General features: G+C 46.5%; 1 protein-coding gene across 14 annotated transcripts in view; it reads left to right on the forward strand.

Annotated features, from left to right (window-relative positions):
* The first annotated feature begins 11,552 nt into the window (after positions 1-11,552).
* Positions 11,553-20,375, forward strand: part of MAGI1 (membrane associated guanylate kinase, WW and PDZ domain containing 1) — a 584,211-nt gene continuing 575,388 nt past the window's right edge. For all 14 annotated transcript variants that reach the window (XM_066618525.1, XM_066618529.1, XM_066618534.1 and 11 more), the window contains exon 1: positions 11,553-11,853. In XM_066618525.1, coding sequence (XP_066474622.1) covers positions 11,553-11,853 — 301 coding nt within the window. The remainder of the gene's footprint in view (positions 11,854-20,375) is intronic.

The raw sequence follows: 20,375 nt of genomic DNA on the forward strand, positions 1-20,375 counted from the left end.
GATGTCATTACCTCATTGCTGAACCTGCAGGTTGCCAAGTGCACTGCAGAGCTTACCAGGGCAGTACATGCCTTAAAAGGAAGGAAGGTCCTTGGCGTCCAGGGGCAGAAAGTTTGGTTGTGTGGCTGCCACCTCTATAAAGACCCTATTTTGTATGTCCCACCAAACAGCAGGGGGATATGAAACAGGGTATCTTAAGATATGCTCTCAATAAAACAATATGTTAGGGTTCGGTGTCAAATAAAACCCAGCTATATAAATAATGGGTATCCGAGGCTGTCACTGTTAACATAAGAACAGCCCCACTGGATCAGGCCATAGGCCCATCTAGTCCAGCTTCCTGTATCTCACAGCGGCCCACCAAATGCCCCAGGGAGCACACCAGATAACAAGAGACCTGCATCCTGGTGCCCTCCCTTGCATCTGGCCTTCTGACATAGCCCATTTCTAAAATCAGGAGGTTGCGCATACACATCATGGCTTGTACCCCATAATGGATTTTTCCTCCAGAAACTTGTCCAATCCCTTTTTAAAGGCGTCCAGGCCAGATGCCGTCACCCCATCCTGTGGCAAGGAGTTCCACAGACCAACCACACGCTGTGTAAAGAAATATTTTCTCATGTCTGTTCTAACTCTCCCAACACTCAATTTTAGTGGATGTCCTGTTGCTTGGCTGTACTAGCTCAGACTGAAGGTTGGAGATAAACATGACTGAATGCTCTTACATTCACCCATGCCTACCAACCACACATATGCCCCTTCCACAGCGCTATGTCTCTAGCACCTTTGTAATATCAAAGGGCATTTTTCTTATGAAAGGGCTGGCAATCATGTACGTAGCTTGACATGGCCTGGTCCAGGCCAATTGTGATCCTGGCCCATGTGCTGCCCAGGGCCAGGACAGGAGAATGCCACCCCCCCCAGGAGACTACCACCCCCAACTTACTGGTCACGTTTGGAGCCTTGCATAAGGTCCTCTAGTCCTCCAAAAGCCTTCTGAGGCCTCCGGAGGACCTTTAAACATTACTTCTGGTTTTCGTCAGAAAACGAAAGTGATGTTTAACTGCCCTCCAGAGGCTTTTAGAGAGCTAGAGGATACTGTGTGAGGCTTCTCCAGCCTTCAGAAGGGCTCTGGAGGAGGGCAGTGGAGGGGGGGGCGGTGCCAACCCCACAGGCCTCACACCCCCCTGACCCCAGCCAGAAATGCCAGTGGTCCAGGCAAAGCTGATGATCTCCATCCAAACTAGACCTGAAAGATCCAACACAGCAACAAGCAGAGAAGAAGGGATTGGCAGGGAATTTGCCACAATGCTTACCTCATCAGCTGCAGTCTGCTTCTCTTTTCCTGATCTGTGGGAATTTTCCTGCAGTGGTGTGGAAAGTCCCATTTTAGCACACGTTTCATACAAACTATATTAAATAAGCGTCGTTGGGGGTCTGAGACATGAATGCTGTTTCCTGAGCAGACCGTGTTGGTTGTACTAGAAAAGTCTGTTGGGACACATTCAACATTTCTCTATTTGACAGAGGTACCTTTGTCTTGGTGCAGACCTTTTTTTTTTAAAATCCGATCAGAGCTGTAGTTAAGAGTGAGGGACAGAGGCAAACAATGCAGAGGCCTTGCTGGAACTAAGGGTCAAAACTAGAAGTTATCAGCTGGGCAGCTGTTTGTTATGCATCTGCTCATCCCTGAGCTTGTAAAGAGCTGGGGGCATTACTTCTTATACCAAACTGAGCAAGCACAGGACAGGAGCAAAACCCCCCCACTTTATCTTGCTGCCGTTGGCTACTTTAAACAGTTCTCTCATATCTGGTATTGCTCAGAACTACATGGCAAAGGAAGGCAGGGGAATGGGTGGATTTTATTCCCCTCCCCCATGTGCTCCTCTTGGAATAAAACACGGTCGCCCCCACAACCTTTCTGTAAAGAGTGGGTAACCATGTGTTCACAAAGAGTGGCATCATAAGAACAGCCCCACTGGATCAGGCCAAAGGCCCATCTAGTCCAGCTTCCTGTATCTCACAGCGGCCCACCAAATGCCCCAGGGAGCACACCAGATAACAAGAGACTTGCATCCTTGTGCCCTCCCTTGCATTGGCATTCTGATACATAGCCCATTTCTAAAATCAGGAGGTTGCACTTACACAACACGGCTTGTAACCTGTAATGGATTTTTCCTCCAGAAACTTGTCCAATCCCCTTTTAAAGGCATCCAGGCCAGATGCCGTCACCACATCCTGTGGCAAGGAGTTCCACAGACAAACCACACACTGAGTAAAGAAATATTTTCTTTTGTCTGTCCTAACCCTCCCAACACTCAATTTTAGAGAATGTCCCCTGGTTCTGGTGTTATGTGAGAGTGTAAAGAGCATCTCTCTATCCACTTTATCTTTCCCATGCATAATTTTGTATGCCTCAATCATGTGTGTGTGTCCCCCAGGTGCCTCTCTTCTAGGCTGAAGAAGCCCAAACGCCGTAGCCTTTCCTCATAAGGAAGGTGCCTCACCCCAGTAATCATCTGAGTTGCTCTCTTTTGCACCTTTTCCATTTCCACTATGTCTTTTTTGAGATGTGGCGACCAGAACTGGACACAGTACTCCAGGTGTGGCCTTACCATCAATTTGTACAACGGCATTACTAGGGTTTGGGTCACCCCATACGGGAGCCAGCATGTCACCCCCATGATGGACCTCATCCCCTGCGGTGGGAGAGGCAATGCCCCAGGCTTTGGGCATGGTGATCCAACATCGCCCCGCAAGTTTTTTAGTTCTAACTTTTGATAGAATAGAGATATTTCAACATGGTTTGTTTCATTGCATTCTGCATTAAATTACACTACAAATGATTGGGGCGTTATGCAAGACGTCCCTACTCAGAGAGACTGTGCCCCTGCCCTCAAAATGTGGTGGAGACAACTGCCCACATTGTATTGCAATGACCATACTATGATGATTTGAGATCTAAATTTATCTCCCCGATCTTCGGTATTGAAACGGGGATGCAGGTGGAGGAAAAGCTTGCTTTTTTGCTTTCTGATGTATACTCAGATATATCACTCAGGGTTGCCCGCTTCTGTTATGCTGCACAGTTGGTAAGGAAGAAAACTGAGAGTGTAAATCTCTGATTTTATGATTTTACATATGTGTAACGGGGTGTTGGTTTTAATTCTGTGTATTTTGTTTTGTTGTTTGTGATCAGCTGGTCGAATGACCGTAAATAAAGTATCTATCTATCTATCTATCTATCTATCACTACAAATGATATATAACATGACAGTATTATTAGAAAATACCAAGATTTAAAAAATTTTGGCCAGTAGTGATGTCACCCCCCTGTGCGCATCACCTGGTGAGGCTAGTGCCCCCCGCACCCCCTATTGACACCACTTTTCACACAGATGCCCTAACTGTCTAGTCTGGCCCTCAAAAGTCTGGTCTGGTTTGGAAGGCTTACATATTTTGCCTTATGTGCCACAGAAGAGAGATCTAATATGAATGAAAGGTCTGTAGATGTGCTAAACTGTCCATTTCCAGAAGGCCAACAGTTACAATGGAGACATTCTGCATGGGTTAAATCTATTCCTGCTCTTCTGAGATTGGACTTCATATTAAATTTCCCCGGGGGGGGGGTGCCACCAAAAATTAAAAACCATGGCAGGATCTCCTCTTGGATCCACCCCATGACTTACAATATCTATGTATCCCATGATTCATCTCAGTTACATGGCAACTATCCCCATCCCTTCCCAAACCACCAATGCTCACATTGTAAGCAGTGGCAGGAACATGCGGTATGTTATGGAGTTAAGTCCCGTGTGATGGCTTGTAAATATCGCATCAGGTGGTCAGAACTCACCACGTGGATCTCACTTCGCAAATCGAACATGCAACTCCACTGTGGTTTTGGGTTACACCTCATGCGGGTCCAGGGATGTTAAAAAAAATGCCCTCCCTATGGTGAGTATTTTCATTCTTGCAGTCCCATGTAACAATGTTTAGTCCCATTAAACAGTTATTGTGTGAATCCACCCTGTTCTGTGCTGTTTCCCCCCTCCTGTCCTACTGTTCTGAATTCTGTATAACATTTAGCATATTATTGATGCTATAAACGTGTTACTATCCATAGCAGCACAAGAAGAATCTAAGACACTAGACATTGGACATAGGCATTTTCTTTAGCAGTTTAGGTTGTAACATGACCTACAGCCCAATCCTATCCTATGTGTTGGCAACCTTCAGTCTCGGAAGACTATGGTATCGCGCTCTGGATGGTAGTTCTGGCACAGCATCTAGTGTGGCTGAAAAGGCCAATTCGGGAGTGACAATCCCTTCCACACTGGGAGCAAGTGTAGTGTGTCCCTGGTCTGTCTCCCTGGCTATGGGCCTTCCTTCTTTGCCTCTTTGCCTCAGACTGTTGGCCAAGTGTCTCTTCAAACTGGGAAAGGCCATGCTGCACAGCCTGCCTCCAAGCGGGACGCTCAGAGGCCAGGGTTTCCCACCTGTTGAGGTCCACTCCTAAGGCCTTCAGATCCCTCTTGCAGATGTCCTGCTAATTGGGTAAGAGGCACTTTTTCAAGTGGGTGCTCCTCTTTTTAGCAGGGGGAGAGTAACTGGCCAACCTCACCCTAGCAGTGTCTTTTCTAGTGGCTGTCTGCTGGTGTTCTTTTTGCATCTTTTTAGATTGTGAGCCCTTTTGGGACAGGGAGCCATTAGTTATTTGATTTTGCTCTGTAAACCGCTTTGTGAACTTTTAGTTGAAAAACGGTATATAAATACTGTTAATAATAATAATAATAATAATAATAATAATAATAATAATAATAATAATAATAATAATAATAATGTCCTTGTATCGCAGCTGTGGTCTACCTGTAGGGCGCTTTCCTTGCACGAGTTCTCCATAGAGGAGATCCTTTGGGATCCACCCATCATCCATTCTCACGACATGACCAAGCCAACGCAGGCGTCTCTGTTTCAGCAGTGCAAACATGCTAGGGATTCCAGCTTGTTCCAGGACTGTGTTGTTTGGAACTTTGTCCTGCCAGGTGATGTCGAGGATGCGTCGGAGGCAGCGCATGTGGAATGCGTTCAGTTTCCTCTCCTGTTGTGAGCGAAGAGTCCATGACTCGCTGCAGTACAGAAGTGTACTCAGAACGCAAGCTCTATAGACCTGGAGCTTCTTGTTGGACCAGACTCTCTTTGTGAGTCTGGAAAACGTGGTAGCTGCTTTACCGATGCATTTGTTTAGCTTGGTATCGAGAGAAAGAATGTCGGAGATCGTTGAGCCAAGGTACACAAAGTCATGGACAACCTCCAGTTCATGTGCAGAGATTGTAATGCAGGGAGGTGAGTCCACATCCTGAATCATGACCTGTGTTTTCTTTAGGCTGATCGTCAGTCCAAAATCTTGGCAGGCCTTGCTAAAACGATCCATGAGCTGCTGGAGATCTTTGGCAGAGTGGGTAGTGACAGCTGCATCGTCGGCAAAGAGGAAGTCACGCAGACATTTCAGCTGAACTTTGGACTTTGCTCTCAGTCTGGAGAGGTTGAAGAGCTTTCCGTCTGATCTGGTCCGGAGATAGATGCCTTCTGCTGCAGTTCCAAAGGCATGCTTCAGCAGGACAGAGAAGAAAATCCCAAACAAGGTTGGTGCAAGAACACAGCCCTGCTTCACGCCGCTTCGGATGTCAAAGGGGTCTGATGTGGAGCCATCAAAGACAACAGTGCCTTTCATGTCCTTGTGGAAAGATCTGATGATGCTGAGGAGCCTGGGTGGACATCCAATCTTGGGGAGAATCTTGAAGAGGCCATCCCTGCTGACCAGGTCGAAAGCCTTCGTGAGATCTATGAAGGCTATAAAGAGTGGCTGTCGTTGTTCCCTGCATTTCTCCTGCAGTTGTCTAAGGGAGAATACCATATCAGTGGTGGACCTGCTGGCTCGGAATCCGCACTGCGATTCTGGATAGACGCTCTCTGCAAGTACCTGGAGCCTCTTTAGTGCAACTTGGGCAAACAGCTTTCCTACTAGGCTAAGGAGAGAGATGCCGCGGTAGTTGTTGCAGTCACCCCTGTCACCTTTGTTCTTGTACAGCGTGATGCTGTAAATGTGTAAATGTGTAAAGAGATCCACACTTTTTCTCTCTCCCCCTCCCAGCAAGGTAATATTGTATGATCTAAAACAGTGGTTCTCATACATTTAGCACCAGGACCCACTTTTTAGAATGAGAACCTGTCAGGGCCCACTGGAAGTTATGTCATGACCGGAAGTGTCATCATCAAAGGAAAATCTTTATCAATCCTAGGCTGCAATCCTATGCAGGATTAAGTTCCATTTACTATCATTGTTAAAAGAATATACATTGTAGCTTGTTAAAAGTACAGGTTTGTCAGTTCAATCCTATGCATGTCTACTCAGAAATAAATCCCATTATGTTCAGTGAGACTTAGGGCCCAATCCTATCCAACTTTCCAGCACCAGTGCAGGCACAATGCAGCCCCAAGGTAAGGAAACAAACATTCCCTTATCGTGAGGGGGCCTCTGTGACTGCCTCCCCACCACAGGAAGCAACATACGCCCCACTGTTGTGGCTGCACCAGAACTGGAAAATTGGATAGGATTGAACCCTTACTTCCAGGAAAGCGTGGATAGGATTGCAGCCTGTAACGTTTTCCCAAATGCAGTTACATACCAAGGTAGCCTCAAATCTATCAAAAATAAAATATTGAAATGAATGGGGACCCACTTAGTGGGTCCCAATCCATAGTTTGAGAAACACTGATCTAAAAGAAGGGGAAGGGTGACAGCACATCAGTCAAAAATCAGGGTGGTGCGCCTGAAAGTCTGATCCACCACCCCCTCCACCTCCCTGTAGGGAAATTCTGGCTGCTGCACAGAAAACACAAGGCAGAGCTTCCCTAGGGCTCTGTAGCTATGCAAACACATTGCAGAGAATTTACCAGGCATAGAGTAAGATTTGCATTGTAGCACCTCCTGTTCCTTTGTCCAGGTCAAAGAACTGGTGATCTCCCCACTCCTACCCACCCCCATTCATGCCTGCATGCATATCCCAGAATTTGAGGAGGCGGCTGACTCATAGTAACTGTCTCTCTGCTCTATGCTTCTGATTCTTGCTGTATGCATGCATGCGCTCCCACAGTACTCACGGGGCTCTTCCTCCATCCCTAGCCAAAAAAACACAGCATCAAAAAAAAAATCTATGGCTGTTGCGCAGATCTCTATTGAAGAGGCACTTGTGAACCCTTGTCTCATGGGACCAACATTTCATAATCTTGTTAACCACCACTTGGCCCCTAAATAATAAATCAATAAATAATGAACAAGCGAGTCTGCCACTTACCGCTCAAATGCAGCTGCAAAAGAGACAGAGCTTGGCGAGATGTGGAATAGAGCCAAAGGTTGTGATGATGTGCTCAGTAAGAGTTTCTTCCCTACCCTTCCCTTTTCTATCTGTTGTGCTTCTGGAATAGAGGGTGGGAAGACAGCACCAAAACCAAAACTCCCCATTCTTCTCTTCCTCAGTCAGGAGAGTGACTTTGAAAACTCAAAAGCATCCAGAATATTTCTTCTTTGCCCTCAGTAAAAGTTCTGCAATTGTATCCCAGAAAAGCTGGCAATCCTGAAGGAACTGTAGTTAAGAAACACAGAGCTCTGGTGGCTATGAGATCAGGAATTATGTTGGGCACTGTTGTCCCACATAGTAATAACTGGTGTTGGGTTTATAAATTGTAATTTTATTGAGATTTTAATATACGTATTTTAAGCAGCCTCGAAATGTGCAGAGATGAATTAGTAATGTTTTACAGAAACACACTGGAAGCCTTGTTTAGTCCATCTCTAACCTGCAGATTTAATTTCTTGACATGTGTCCAAGCTTATCCTTCTCTTAAAAAACACACATATAAACACAGGCAGATGCTATAATTGTGAACAGCTTGTGCTGGCAAGGGGCTAGACTTGAGGATCTCTTAGGCCCCTTCCAAGTTTCTAGGAAAGGGAAGCTGAGATTCTCATTCTGCTACTATGGAAATTTGTGTCTGCGTACTGCAGGAGTAGATGCTGAGAATAAATTCAGCTACAACAGATAGGTGTTTGAGTTATAGTTGGTGGGTAAGTCCCATGATGAGGCAGATGAGTGTTTTTGCATAGTTCTGATGCATTAGCATCCCAACTGATACTGTGCTTAATTCATACAAATACATGCCCCTATTTCTAGAGTCAGATCATGTCATGGACTGTTAGCTTTCTTTCTCAAAAAATTAAAGGGAGTCTGCCGCGGGCTTCTACAGGAACATGATCGTCTCTGTGATCTTCATAAATGCCACATCAGAACCATCAGCACTACATTCAAATTCAGCATATGTTGCCATATAGTGCATATATAAAGTTTTTTTTAAAAAAAATAATTTTTTTAAAAAGAATTACAAAACAAAAAGATTTTGCTGTGTTTAGATATTTGTTTCTAGAAGCTGTTTTCCAGGACAGAAAGGGTGGGCTACGAATCCTAGTAACAGCCCAATCCTATGCACAGATACTCAGAAGAGTCCAATCCTATGCATGTCTATTCAGAGGCTAGTTCCATTATAGTCAATGGCGCTTACTCCCAGGAAAGTGTGGATAGGATAGCAGCCTAACTGCCCAATCTTGAACAATGTGTACCTTACCAGTACAGGAAGGAAGGCAGAACATGAAGACTCTTGATTGGGCTGTAAGTCCTACTCTGTCTCATGTGCAATGAAAATGCAAGTTTTGACTTTTAAAGTCCTATATAGTTCAGGACCAGGATATTTGAGGGACTACATTCATCCATATAATCCTACCCATCCTCTCAGGTCATCTGAGGGAGCCCTTCTGACTGTGCTGCCACCAGTAGAGGTGAGGGGTGTGGTGACTAGGAATAGGGCCTTCTTGGTGGTGGCGCCTCACTTATGAAATTCCGTTTCCCTGGAATTAAGAATGGCTCCCTCTCTGGAGACTTTTTTGGTGGGTCCTCAAGACTTTCTTATTCATGAAGGCTTTAAACTGATACTAAGAGCAGGCGCTTTTTCATGTTATGTATTTTAATAGCTGTGATCCTGGGTGTTTTAATATTTTAACTGTTATATATTTTGCATTGTTGGTCACTTTGAGACCCCTTGATGTGGGAGAGAGGCGGTATAAAAATACTACAAACAAACCAATAAAATGCTATTTTACTTGGAAGAAACCCCCTTGAGTTCAGCAGAACTTACTTCATTAGAAAGTATTTTAGAAATAAGTAACAGCCCAATCCTGAGCTGCCTGGGGCACGTGGCTGCAGTGGCGCAGAAAATGGCTGCCGCCACATCCAATGCACCCAAGGCAGCCGCAGCCGGCACCTTGGGAGAAGGGAACTTTCTTCCCTGAGGTAAGTGCAGTAGCCCTGCAATGGGGCTACTCGATTCACTGCCAGCAAAAAGGTCGGCAGTGAATCAAGTGCCTCCATGTCAGGTGGTGAGCCCACAATGAGCCCAACTGCTTGCCTCCCTCCCGGAATGCCCGCCTCCCTCCCTGTCTCTCTCCAGGCCCCCCCGCTTACCTCCCCGCTGCTTGGCAGTCTCCGCTTACCTGTGACAGTGCGCACCGGTGGTGAGCTGGATCGTGGGGCCCAGGAGACTGTTCAGAACATATGGATATATATAAAAGACACTATCATATATATATACTATTACATATAGTTATATAAAATCATAATAACTATAAATAACTGGTTATTAAATAATAAATAACTATTATATATAATAAATGTACCTATAAGACACTTTTATTTTTATATACACACACACACATATACAAGATACAAGTGACATCACCCAAAGCGACATCATCACTTTTAACAAACCTAGGCTGCAATCCTACTCACACTGACCCAAGAGTAAGTCTCATTTACTATCATTAAAAGAATATACATAGTAGCTTGTTAAAATTACAGGTTTGTAACATTTCACCAAATGGAGTCACATACCATGAGAGCATCAAGTCTAATATATTAAAAATAAAACATTGAAATGAATGGGACCCACCTGAAATTGGCTTGTGACCCACCTAGTGGGTCCCGGCTCAGTTTGAGAAACACTGCACTAAATATTATTATTAACAATATTAATATACCGCTAAATACTATTATATATAGTTATATCAATAATCATAATAACTATAAATAACTGGTTAATAAATAATACCATTATATTAATAATAAATAATTAATAAGTTGTTTAATTAATAAGTTAAAATAAGATAATAAAAATGTTTAAACAAAGGATTGCACTGCAGTTTACTCAGAAGGAAACCCCACTCAGTACAATGGAATTTGCTGTCTGAAAAGTGGATTTAGAATTGGCAAGCCTGACTGATCAGCCTGTGTTATGTGCTACACCTTCCAATGAAATATAGAGACCAATTCAATATGTGTACAGTGACTGAGAGCCCAATCCTGTGCATGTCTGCTCAGAAGTAAGTCACATTCTGGTCAATGGAGCTTACTCCTAGGTAAGTAAGGGTAGGATTGTAGTCTAAAGGACTGTGGTGTGGACTGTGCATGTCTACTCAGAAGTAAGTCCCATTTGCGTCCATGGGGCTTACTCCCAAGAAAGTGTGGACAGGATTGAGCTAGGCACGCCTACTCAGAAGTAAGTCCCATTGTGTTCAGCGAGACTTACTCCCAGGAAAGTCTGGCTGGCTTGCAGCCTGGTTGAAGCGCGGAGGCCACCTCTGCACCTCCTGGGGACCGCGGCAGCCGCGCTGCGGGCGACGCAGGGGAAACATCTGGCCAGCCGGGCGCCTGCTGCTTGTGGGCAGCCCTTAAGGGCAGCGGCTTCGCTGCGGCCAGCCTCCTGCGCGCGGGGGGGGGGGGGGGCTGGAGAGGCTGCACATGCCTAGAAGGGAGCGCGCTCTGCTCTGCTCCGCTCCGCTCCCCAGCGGGAGGAGGCGAGGGGAGGAGAGCGGGCTGGGCGCCTGCGCCAGCGGCTCGGGCAGGCTCCTGGTGGAAGCTCCATGTAACAAAACAAGCGGCGTCTTTGTATCCGCTTAAAGGAGCCGCGCGGGCTGGAAACTCCGCTGCGAGGGGAAAGTGTCCGGGCTGCGGCAGGGCGAGCGCAGGAAGGGCTGGAGGCTCCCAGGTGGGGCGCAGCGCCCGGCACCGGCAGCAGGAGGGCTGCGGACGGAGCGCGGGGCGAGCGAGGAGGCTGCGGGCGAGCGAGCGAGGGGAGCCTTCCCAAGTCCGAGCGGGCTGTGCGGACGCGCGATGCGGACCAGGCTGGAGGTGGCCCGGGAGGAAGCGGCAGCCTGGAGCTGGGCAAAGTTTGAGCCGTGATGGCTTGAGTGGGGAGGCTGCAAAGTTGCAGGGAGCGCGCCTGGGGGAGGCAGGCAGGCAGGCAGGGCTCCTCTATGCCCCCAGCGGAGGGGCTGTCTTCTCTGTGCCCCCCATCTAGGGGCTGACTCTTCCCCCCCCTTGGAGCAGCAGCAGCCACCTGTGCCTGGGGGTCTCCTTCCTCTTCCCCCCCCCCCACCCATCGCCATGTCGAAGGTGATCCAGAAGAAGAACCACTGGACCACCAGAGTGCACCAGTGCACGGTGAGCCGCGGGGCTCAGGGCCAGCTGGGGGTCCCCATCCTCGGGGGCGCGGAGCACGGGGAGTTCCCTTACGTGGGGCCGCTGGCCGACGACCAGGGGGAGAGCGGCGGCGAAGGGAAGCTCAGCGAAGGGGAGCTCTTGCTGGAGGTGCAGGGTATCCGAGTGTCGGGCTTGCCCCGCTACGACGTCCTGGGAGTGGTGCGGAGCTGCAAGGACCCCATCGTCTTCAAGGCCGTCAGACAAGGTGAGGGGGACTCAAGGACGTGGGGTGGGGCAAAAGTTTACTGTGGGGCTGACTGGAGTTTGGGCTGGGCTGGGCTGCTGGTGGCGGCCTTCCACGGAGGGGCGATGCCTGTCCCTCTTTCGGAGGGGGACTCCGATGGAGGTGAGGCTTTCTTCCCCTTGGCCTGCGAGGTTGGGCCGGTACATCGTCTTGCACACCGGAGCAATGACCCTCAAGTACGTGGGAACGGCTTCCTCACCCTAAAGTAACGATTGGTTGTGATGAGTAGTAGCCGTGGGGACAGGTACTCTGCACGCGCTCCGGAGCACTCTTTTGAGGCGCAGATGCATGGTGGGGGCTCTTCTTTGGTGGTGTTGTAGTGTGGGAGTTTTGTGCTACTGGAAACGAGTTTTGGGGTGGCCCATATGGAAGCTTTGGGGGTTCCCCCCTTTTTTCTGGGACTCACCTGCAAAAAAAAAAAAATGTTTTCCTGGTGAACTTGGGAGCCAGCAGATCTGTTTCTGGTGATTGGGGCAAGTGTGAAGGGGGGTCCTGAAGGGGACTCCTGGGGTCTTCTTGACCACGTCTTACTGACTCCCCCTTCAGCCACAGTGGTGTGTTGGGATACCCTTCTCTCTCTCCCTCTGCCCCATCTGTGGGGGGGGGGGGAAGATGCAGCATGTCTTTTTCAAAGGTGTTGACCACCACACTCCTCCCAGTGAGATTGAACCTGCCACTCTCAGACCTGCAAGTGCCTTTGGCCTCCCTTCTCCTCTTCTGCCCTGCCTGGACTCAAGTAGCCTGCCATGCCCAGGGTGGAGTGGCGGTGCTTGACCCTTGAGGCAAACCGAGCTTGTGTTTGACCTGGGTGGGGATGCTTCCTCTATGGCCATGGCCCAGGGCATCCCTGGGGTGGCAGCTGGGAGATGTTTGGGGAAGGGAGACCCCGCAGGCAACTGCAGGGTGTGAGGAAGCTACTGATTATGTGTTTACTAGTCAGGCAACCAGGAGAGCATGGCTCTCTCTCCTCCCCTCCTTTGGGGAGGGCTTTCCAGTGGTGGAGCTGGTGCTGCCTGACCCTGCAAACTGACTGGCTTGTTCCTGGTTTGTTTCCTGGGAGCTCTGCCTTCTGACACGGTGGCCCCAAAGGTGGCTGAGAACCCCATCCTGTGCATGTCTACTCAGATGTAAGTCCTATTGTGTTTAGTGGTGTTTCCTCCAAGGAAAGCGTGTATAGGATTGCAACCTGAGTTTACTCGCCTCCCTCTTCCCCCCTTGCTCAGGATTTGACTGCAAAGTTGCAAAGAGCAGAGAGAGAGAGAGAGAGCCACCTTCAGGGTGCTTTGACTGCTCTTCGTTTTTACGCAGTGACAAATCAGTCTGGCTCCCCTCCTCTCCCTCCCCCCATCTGCACCCGCCCGCCCGGCATTGAAAGTAATTGAATGACCCTAAGAGGAAAAGCATGAATGAGCATCTTGCTGGTGCTGAGGCAGTCATTGGGAACTGCTTTTCAATTCACCTGGGTCATCCCAACCACATTCTTCATGCCCCCCTTCTTTTTCCTACACCTCCATGGACTTTGTAAGTTGTACTGCCTCTGCAAGTTCCTCTGAAACTGCAGCCCCCAGAGCAGCCATTCCGTTCAGATGTCGCCCTCCTCCAGGCTGCGCCAGCACCAGAGCCCCCTGGCCACAGAGGGTTCTTCTAGGAGGATCTGTTTGCAGTTTGTCAAGCAGTGGATCTTTGGTTCTGCTAGGGGAGCCAAGCCAGTCTTTCATTTGACTGGACCTGGAGAAATGTTTGGAGAGAGAGTGACTCCTTGTGAATGGCAACATTGGGTTGCTTTGTTGGAGTATGACTAGTATCTCCTATGTGTGTTTATATATTTTAAGTGTAAGCATGTGATTGCCAGCTGCCAATCTTACTTTGTGCCAAAAGGTTGGCATGGATTAGTCTGGTGTGGTTCCCCCATCCTGTTCAAATGTCTGTTTCAATGGCCTTTCATAAGGATGTCAAGGCAGTTTCCAGGGAAAATGCCAACTCCTCTTTGACTCTTCTTGCTGAATCACTTGGTCAATCCAGCCCTTCCCAACCTTCCCACCCTGAGCCAGTCAAGGTGCTGTGTGTGTGTCTCTTTTGTAGGCATATTTGGTTTCCTGAAGGACCTCCATAAGCATCTGGAAAGTGCCAACCCATCTAAAAGTCCAACTGAAGTGCAGTACTTCTGTGGAAGGTGCTCACCTCTGTTCGCACACTCTCTGGATTAGAAAAGGCCAGAGAGGGGCAGCGTGAAAGGGAAGGGTGGAGAAGATGGTAGTGGTGGGCTACAGCCGCTCTGCTCCCTTTTTCCAGTCTGGAGAGCAGGAGCAGCGGAGGCTGGTGCATCAGGAGATCTTGTGCCAAGCTGGTGCATCAGGAGATCTTTGCTGGTGAAATGGCACTGCTCCTTCAGTGTTCATTTTTCACCAGAACCTCCAGGATTACTTTGGCCTGAAGTCGTGACAGGCTGAGCTGCACATTATGAGCTAGGATGGTTGATTGGAACCTCCATGTTCAGAGGAAGTCTACCAGTGTCTGCTGCATATCCAAAGCATTGGAAACTGCCTTCGTAGTGGCTGTCGCTTCCTGTTTATGAGCTTTCCGAGTAGAAGTGTCACTAGGGCTTGCATCACCCAGTGCAAGAGCTCATTGTGTCATCCCCATGATAGACCTCCTCTCATTGCAGACCGTAGCAGAATAAATTACAATATCATACATACAACCGAAATGTAGTGGCATCACTAATGGTGGTGTTGCCGCCATTAACTCTATTTAAATATTTAAAAGTACATGTCACCCAACAAATTGGTAACCAACAGAAAAGACCGGTGGACAACTTGATGGCACTTGCATAACTGAATAAGAGTTCTGGTCTTAGCTCTGATACATGGAAGTGAGAGCTGACTCATACTAACAACTTACTGGTTCCCTGCTGTGTCATAATAGCACCTTATTGGCTCTCAGAACAATCAGTCTCATTGGTCAGTTCTGAGAGAAGGAAATCCACTTTTTTTACATTAGGAAGTTGTGTTTTTCTTTTTCTGGTTATATGGCATTAATTTTTGATAGAATACAAATATTTCAATGTGATTTGTTTCACCTCGTTCTGCATGAACTTCCGCACTGAATGATATATAACTTCATGGTGTTATTTGAAAATACCAAGTTTTTCACAGTTTTGGCCAAAGATTTTCACAAAGTAGTGGTGTCACTCCCCTGAGTTTGTCAGTCAGTGCGGTCTGCACTCCCTAGCGACATCAGAATGTTTGGGTTGCCCTGGTACATCAGAGAGGCTCTATCTAGTTCAGCTGGATGTCTCTGAATCTAGCTGAACTAGGTAGAACCTCTCTAATGTACCAAGGCAACTCGGACATTCTGAGCTGGTGCTTCATCTGTAAAATGATAGATCCAGAACATTGGCCTATTTTGTGGAGATGGGATGGGGCTGTTATTCTTCAGTGGTAAAAGAAGGACTTCGGAATAATCTGCTCTTCCATGGAATAGGGCAGGGGTGTCCAAACTTTTTGGCAGGAGGGCCACATCATCTCTCTGACAATGTGTTGGGGGCCGGGGGGGGGAAAGAATTAATTTACATTTAAAATTTGAATAAATTTACATAAATGAATACATTAGACATTGAACTTATATGAATGAAAGAAGGTCTTGCAATAGCACAAGGGCTATAAAAGGCCTTGCACAAAGCAAGGCTTGCCTTTCCTTTGCTGCCACTGCTGCATCATAGACATGAAACAGCAAGCAGTGGAGGGAGCCCTCATCCCACAGCTCAAACAGTTGTCCTCATGCTGAGAGCAGTTGTGTTGGGCCAGGCCGAGCTCCAGAAAGTTTCTGGAGGGCCAAAGTCTCATTGGAGACTGGGGGCTCCCCACGGGCCAGATTGGGAGTCTCCGAGGGCCACAAGTGGCCCCCGGGCCGGGGTTTGGGCACCCCTGGAATAGGGGAAAGAGTGCAGATAAACCATTACTGTATATAGCTGATGGGGTTCTGTGCTTGATTTCCGGGTCACAGTGTTTCCTGCTCAGGGTCGATGGGGTACATTACTTGTAATAATGCCCATGCAAGTGGTTTCCCCCATGCAAGTCGAACTTAATCCAGGTACATCAAGAAGCTGCTGCCTCAGTTTACCAGTAAAGCTTATTGTGGACTCTTATGGTCAGGCTTCCTTCCTTCTTCTGTTCATCTTCCAGTCTTCTGTCATGCTGTAAACATAAGTGCTTTTATCTTTATCCTGAATTTCCACTGGGAGGTATAACTTGCTATAGAAATTTGCAGGGGAGCTGAAGAGAGGAATCGGAGGCCCTTTAAAAGTTGAGCATTTTGCACCCAACTCCTCAGAATTGTCCAATGGATCCTTTTTTTTAAATTGTTGTAACAGTGATGGAGAAAATGAGAGACCCTGTCGAATCAGCATTGGTTCAAACAAGGATTTGAGCCTACACATATCCTACTCTTAAACCAAATTGGCTAAACACTTTGGATAAGCACATGTGACACTGTTGTAGTCTAAGCTTGCTTACAATCTTAGGAAAGTAGTTTGAGAAAGCACAGTGCTTTTCAGGTGCACACTTCCTGTTCTCACTTCCATCGTTGGTCCAGGAAGTTTTGCAGGTTTTGGAACCGATACAAAAACCTGATAAATTTTGTTTACCCAAAGTAAACATGGGATTAATGTACATGCCACTGAGCAGCTATTTCCTCTTCCACACCACCTTCAGTAATTTGAAAAAAAAACACCCCATCATTTGTCTTCATTTCAAACATGAGTGGAGACAAGAAGTCACTGGGAATGGTTTTTTCTGACAAAAATGTGAACCAAGAAGAAATCTTGATGGATCTTTGAGTGATGAACTTGGCAGACATCTCAATAGTCTCTGTTGGCACAAAATAGCCTTGGCAGACCAGAAAAATGAATCTGAAAGTTTGTATCCGCTTCCCCCACATTCTATGCAGATGTTAGCATGTTAATACCCTCCAGTAACCAATTCCTTGGAGTTTCATGGACTTGTCCTGAAAATATTCACATTTCTGTTGCATGTAAACTAAACTCATCCTATGTTCTCACCTGTTGTGACTCCAGAGCAAGTGGGAGATCTAATGTACTTAAGTCTATTGAGTTGTCACTGAAATAAATGCCTGTCTTTCCCTTTTTAAAGTGCCAAACCATCATTAGCCCCTACTTGCCATAGAATGTGCTTCTGGGTAAGGATACATTTACAAATCATGGAATACTTTGAATACCAATAGCTGGAATTGGTTAAGCAAATAACTATCCCTCTCTTCCTTTGTTTGCAGCTTGGAGGTTGAAAAGTCTACCCTGAAACTGACAGGAGACTTAATGAAAGAGAGTTTCCTTGCATGGGATTAAAATGCACCTTGCTTTGTAAATTTGTCCTTCTGTTTTCACTGGTACCTGTTTATTTCACTGGTACTGTTTTCACTGGTACCTAAAGTCTTGAGTTGTGGATTACTGGTTAACAATTACGAAGTTAAGGGCACAATCCTAACCAGATCTACTCAGAAGTAAGTCCTATTTTGTTCAATGGGGCTTACTCTCAGGAAAGTGTGGTTAGGATTGCAGCCTACACACAAAAGTGTGACTTTTGTGTAAGTGTTTGAATACAAGGGAATTTGACTTTGTAATGCCCAGTTTTATGTTTCTGACTTGGGGAAAACCGTTTTGTTTGACAGCAAACCTGTTGTGTAGGCCATAATTCAGTGGTGTACCTTGTTTAAGAGGCCCCATTTTCTGAACCTGGAATCTCCAGTTAAAAGCATTCTGGGTAGATATGCTGGGAATGACCTTAGAACTCTTTGAGGAGCTGCTTCTACTTGGAGGTAACCTTGCTAGAGAGGCAAAGATGAAATTTCACATTCAGTTTGCTTATTTGCCACGGAATGGTTCCTGAAATCTGGGGTGGAAATATTTGTCCTATATAGTACAAGATCTTGACAGAGTGCAATAGTGGGCAACTTCCACAAAAGCTTGATTTTTCAGTTCACTTTTACAAAGCTCAGATGTGGAATTATAACATCTCAAAATTACAGGTAAGAAAGGGATCAGAAAGTGAGTGAGGACTGTCCTAAAGCAAGATATTTACGGCTGCCCTACATTGCTCATACCAGTTGTTCATCTACTTCCCAGTACAATTTAATCTCTTTTCCTAGGTCTGGTCTGCCTGTTGTTGCTTTTTAAACTGGCATTGCAGACAGGATTGAACCTAGGCCATCCTGTGTGAATCAGCCTAGACTCTCTCTTCACCCACCCAGCTTAAGTTGCACAATCCAGATCACAGTGTGGTATATTGGAGCAAGCAAGAATGCAGAATGGGTCATCTTTCCCAAGAGAGTGGCTAGGGCAAGACTTCGAGGGTGCTTGTTTCAGAGTGTGGAAGTACCAGTTACTAGTCACACCAGTCTGTTCAGAAAATCTACTAAACTAGGACACAAATCCACTTCAGCCAGCAATCCTGAATGCCCCACTACAGTGGTTCTCAGACCTTTTAGCACAGGTGACCCATGTTTTAGAATGACAATCTGTCAGGACCCACCAGAAGTGATGTCATGGGCAAAACTGACATCATCAAGAAGGAAAATTTTTAGTACCCCCCCATACGACAAAATCAAATCAATTAAGTAAGTGTATTTAAAGTTTATGGTAAGTACAAGTTTAAAAATTCATTTAAAATAAAGAAGAACCCACCTAACCCTCCCAGGTAGTTCATTCGCTCAACCTTTATTTGGCATAAATCTCCCAGGTAGTTGCTGATCTGTTTTTAAAATTTCCCCAAACATCCCAAAGGCTGCAATCTATCCACACTTACCCTGGAGTAAGCCCCATTGACTATCTATACTTTCAGCATTGGTATAGTAGCCTGTTCAAAGTACCGAGCCATACCATTTCCACAAATGCTGTCACATACCATGGTAGCAACAAGTCTAATGTATTAAAAATAAAATACACATTGAAATGAATGGGGACCCACCTCAAATTGGCTTGCGACTCACCTAGTGGGTCCTGACCCCCAGTTTGAGAAACACTGTGAGGATGTTCCCCTTTTTCTTTGCAGACTTTTATCATTGAGGCCAAGACCTAGCTTGTGCCTCCCTGTAAAACGTCATTCTGAATTTTGAAGTCCAACAACATTGAGTGTATCTGAAGCCAGTGTTGTTCCAGCAGTTGGTGTATCTTTGTTTCCCTTGCATAAAGGTCTGACCATTCCCAGGTAAGCTCTGGTATCAATCATTTGGCAGCATAATGATGTCAAAATAATCCTTCTGTCTGCAAATGCCTATCCAGGTGTGATCAGGATTGCTTATAAAACAACAAAGATTTGTCAACTGACTGCAGTTCATCCAATCCTTCAATAATACATTGAAAGGGATAAGTGAGTAAACTGATCTCCCCCCCCCTCCCTTATTTGCCCAACAAGAAGTAAAAGAGATTGCAGACTTTAAAATTCTCATATATTCTGAACGGAGAGCTGAATGCACAGACAGACTACTACTACTAATAATAATAACTTTATTTTTACCCCGCCTTTCTCCCCGAAGGGACTCAAGGCGGCTTACAACAGACTAATGGGCGATAGAATAAGAATTGCAGATGGTCACAGTTCTGCCTAATTCTGTCCTCTGCAAAGGGAACAGAACAATTCCTCTGTTATGTGTTTGCTGTAGTCTCGTGAAAAGTGCTGCCAATTTGATTTCCCTCAAATATGGCAGTGACTTGATCCATAGGCTTCATCTGCTCCAGGAGTCTCTGCTTCTTGATGACTTGAGGACTTTCTGTTTGCCTAGATGGGAGCCCTTAAAGCTGTGATCTGCCTCTGGAATGAAGGAATGACCCTGGTGACCTCATCCCTCCAAAGTGTCTTGTCCTTAGCCTGTGTGGATACTATGGTTTTTCCATGCAGTTAAGAGCAGTGATACAGCTTTGATGATGGCTAGAGCTACAGTGGAGGAAGGCCCTAGATGAATCCCGCTGAACATGGGATAGGGACTATTTTAGGGCCTAATCAATTACAATGTCAGTAGCAAAAACAAACTTACTTGGCCACCATTGCATGGCTCATTGCAAGAGCAAAAAGATCTTTGTTACATACTTTCCCCACCCACATTCTGGGGAGGAACCCCAGTAGCCGAATGTAACCTATTTGCTCAAGTCTGTCGTATCTCTACCGCCTTGAATTCTAGGTTCTTTGTAATACTGGCAGAGGTGCCACAACTGTTGATTTATCAGATATCATTGGACACCTTTCAACTTGTGAACTCTTATAATGTGGGCAAGGTCTTTGGGAGTGTGAGTTTGCCTACTTGCAGTCTTGACTCTTGCCTATATTGGCTGATAAAAGCTGCCAGAGAAGGGGATGACTTGGGGAGTGGAGGAGATGATAAATGCTTCTTTTAGGGTGGGAAAGATACCATCTGTCTTGGAGGTGGTGGTGGGACCACCTTGCTTTCCACCCTTGACAACAAGCTCTGCTGGC

The sequence above is a fragment of the Tiliqua scincoides genome, chromosome 2 (genome assembly GCF_035046505.1).
Source record: "Tiliqua scincoides isolate rTilSci1 chromosome 2, rTilSci1.hap2, whole genome shotgun sequence".
Classification (NCBI taxonomy): domain Eukaryota; kingdom Metazoa; phylum Chordata; class Lepidosauria; order Squamata; family Scincidae; genus Tiliqua; species Tiliqua scincoides.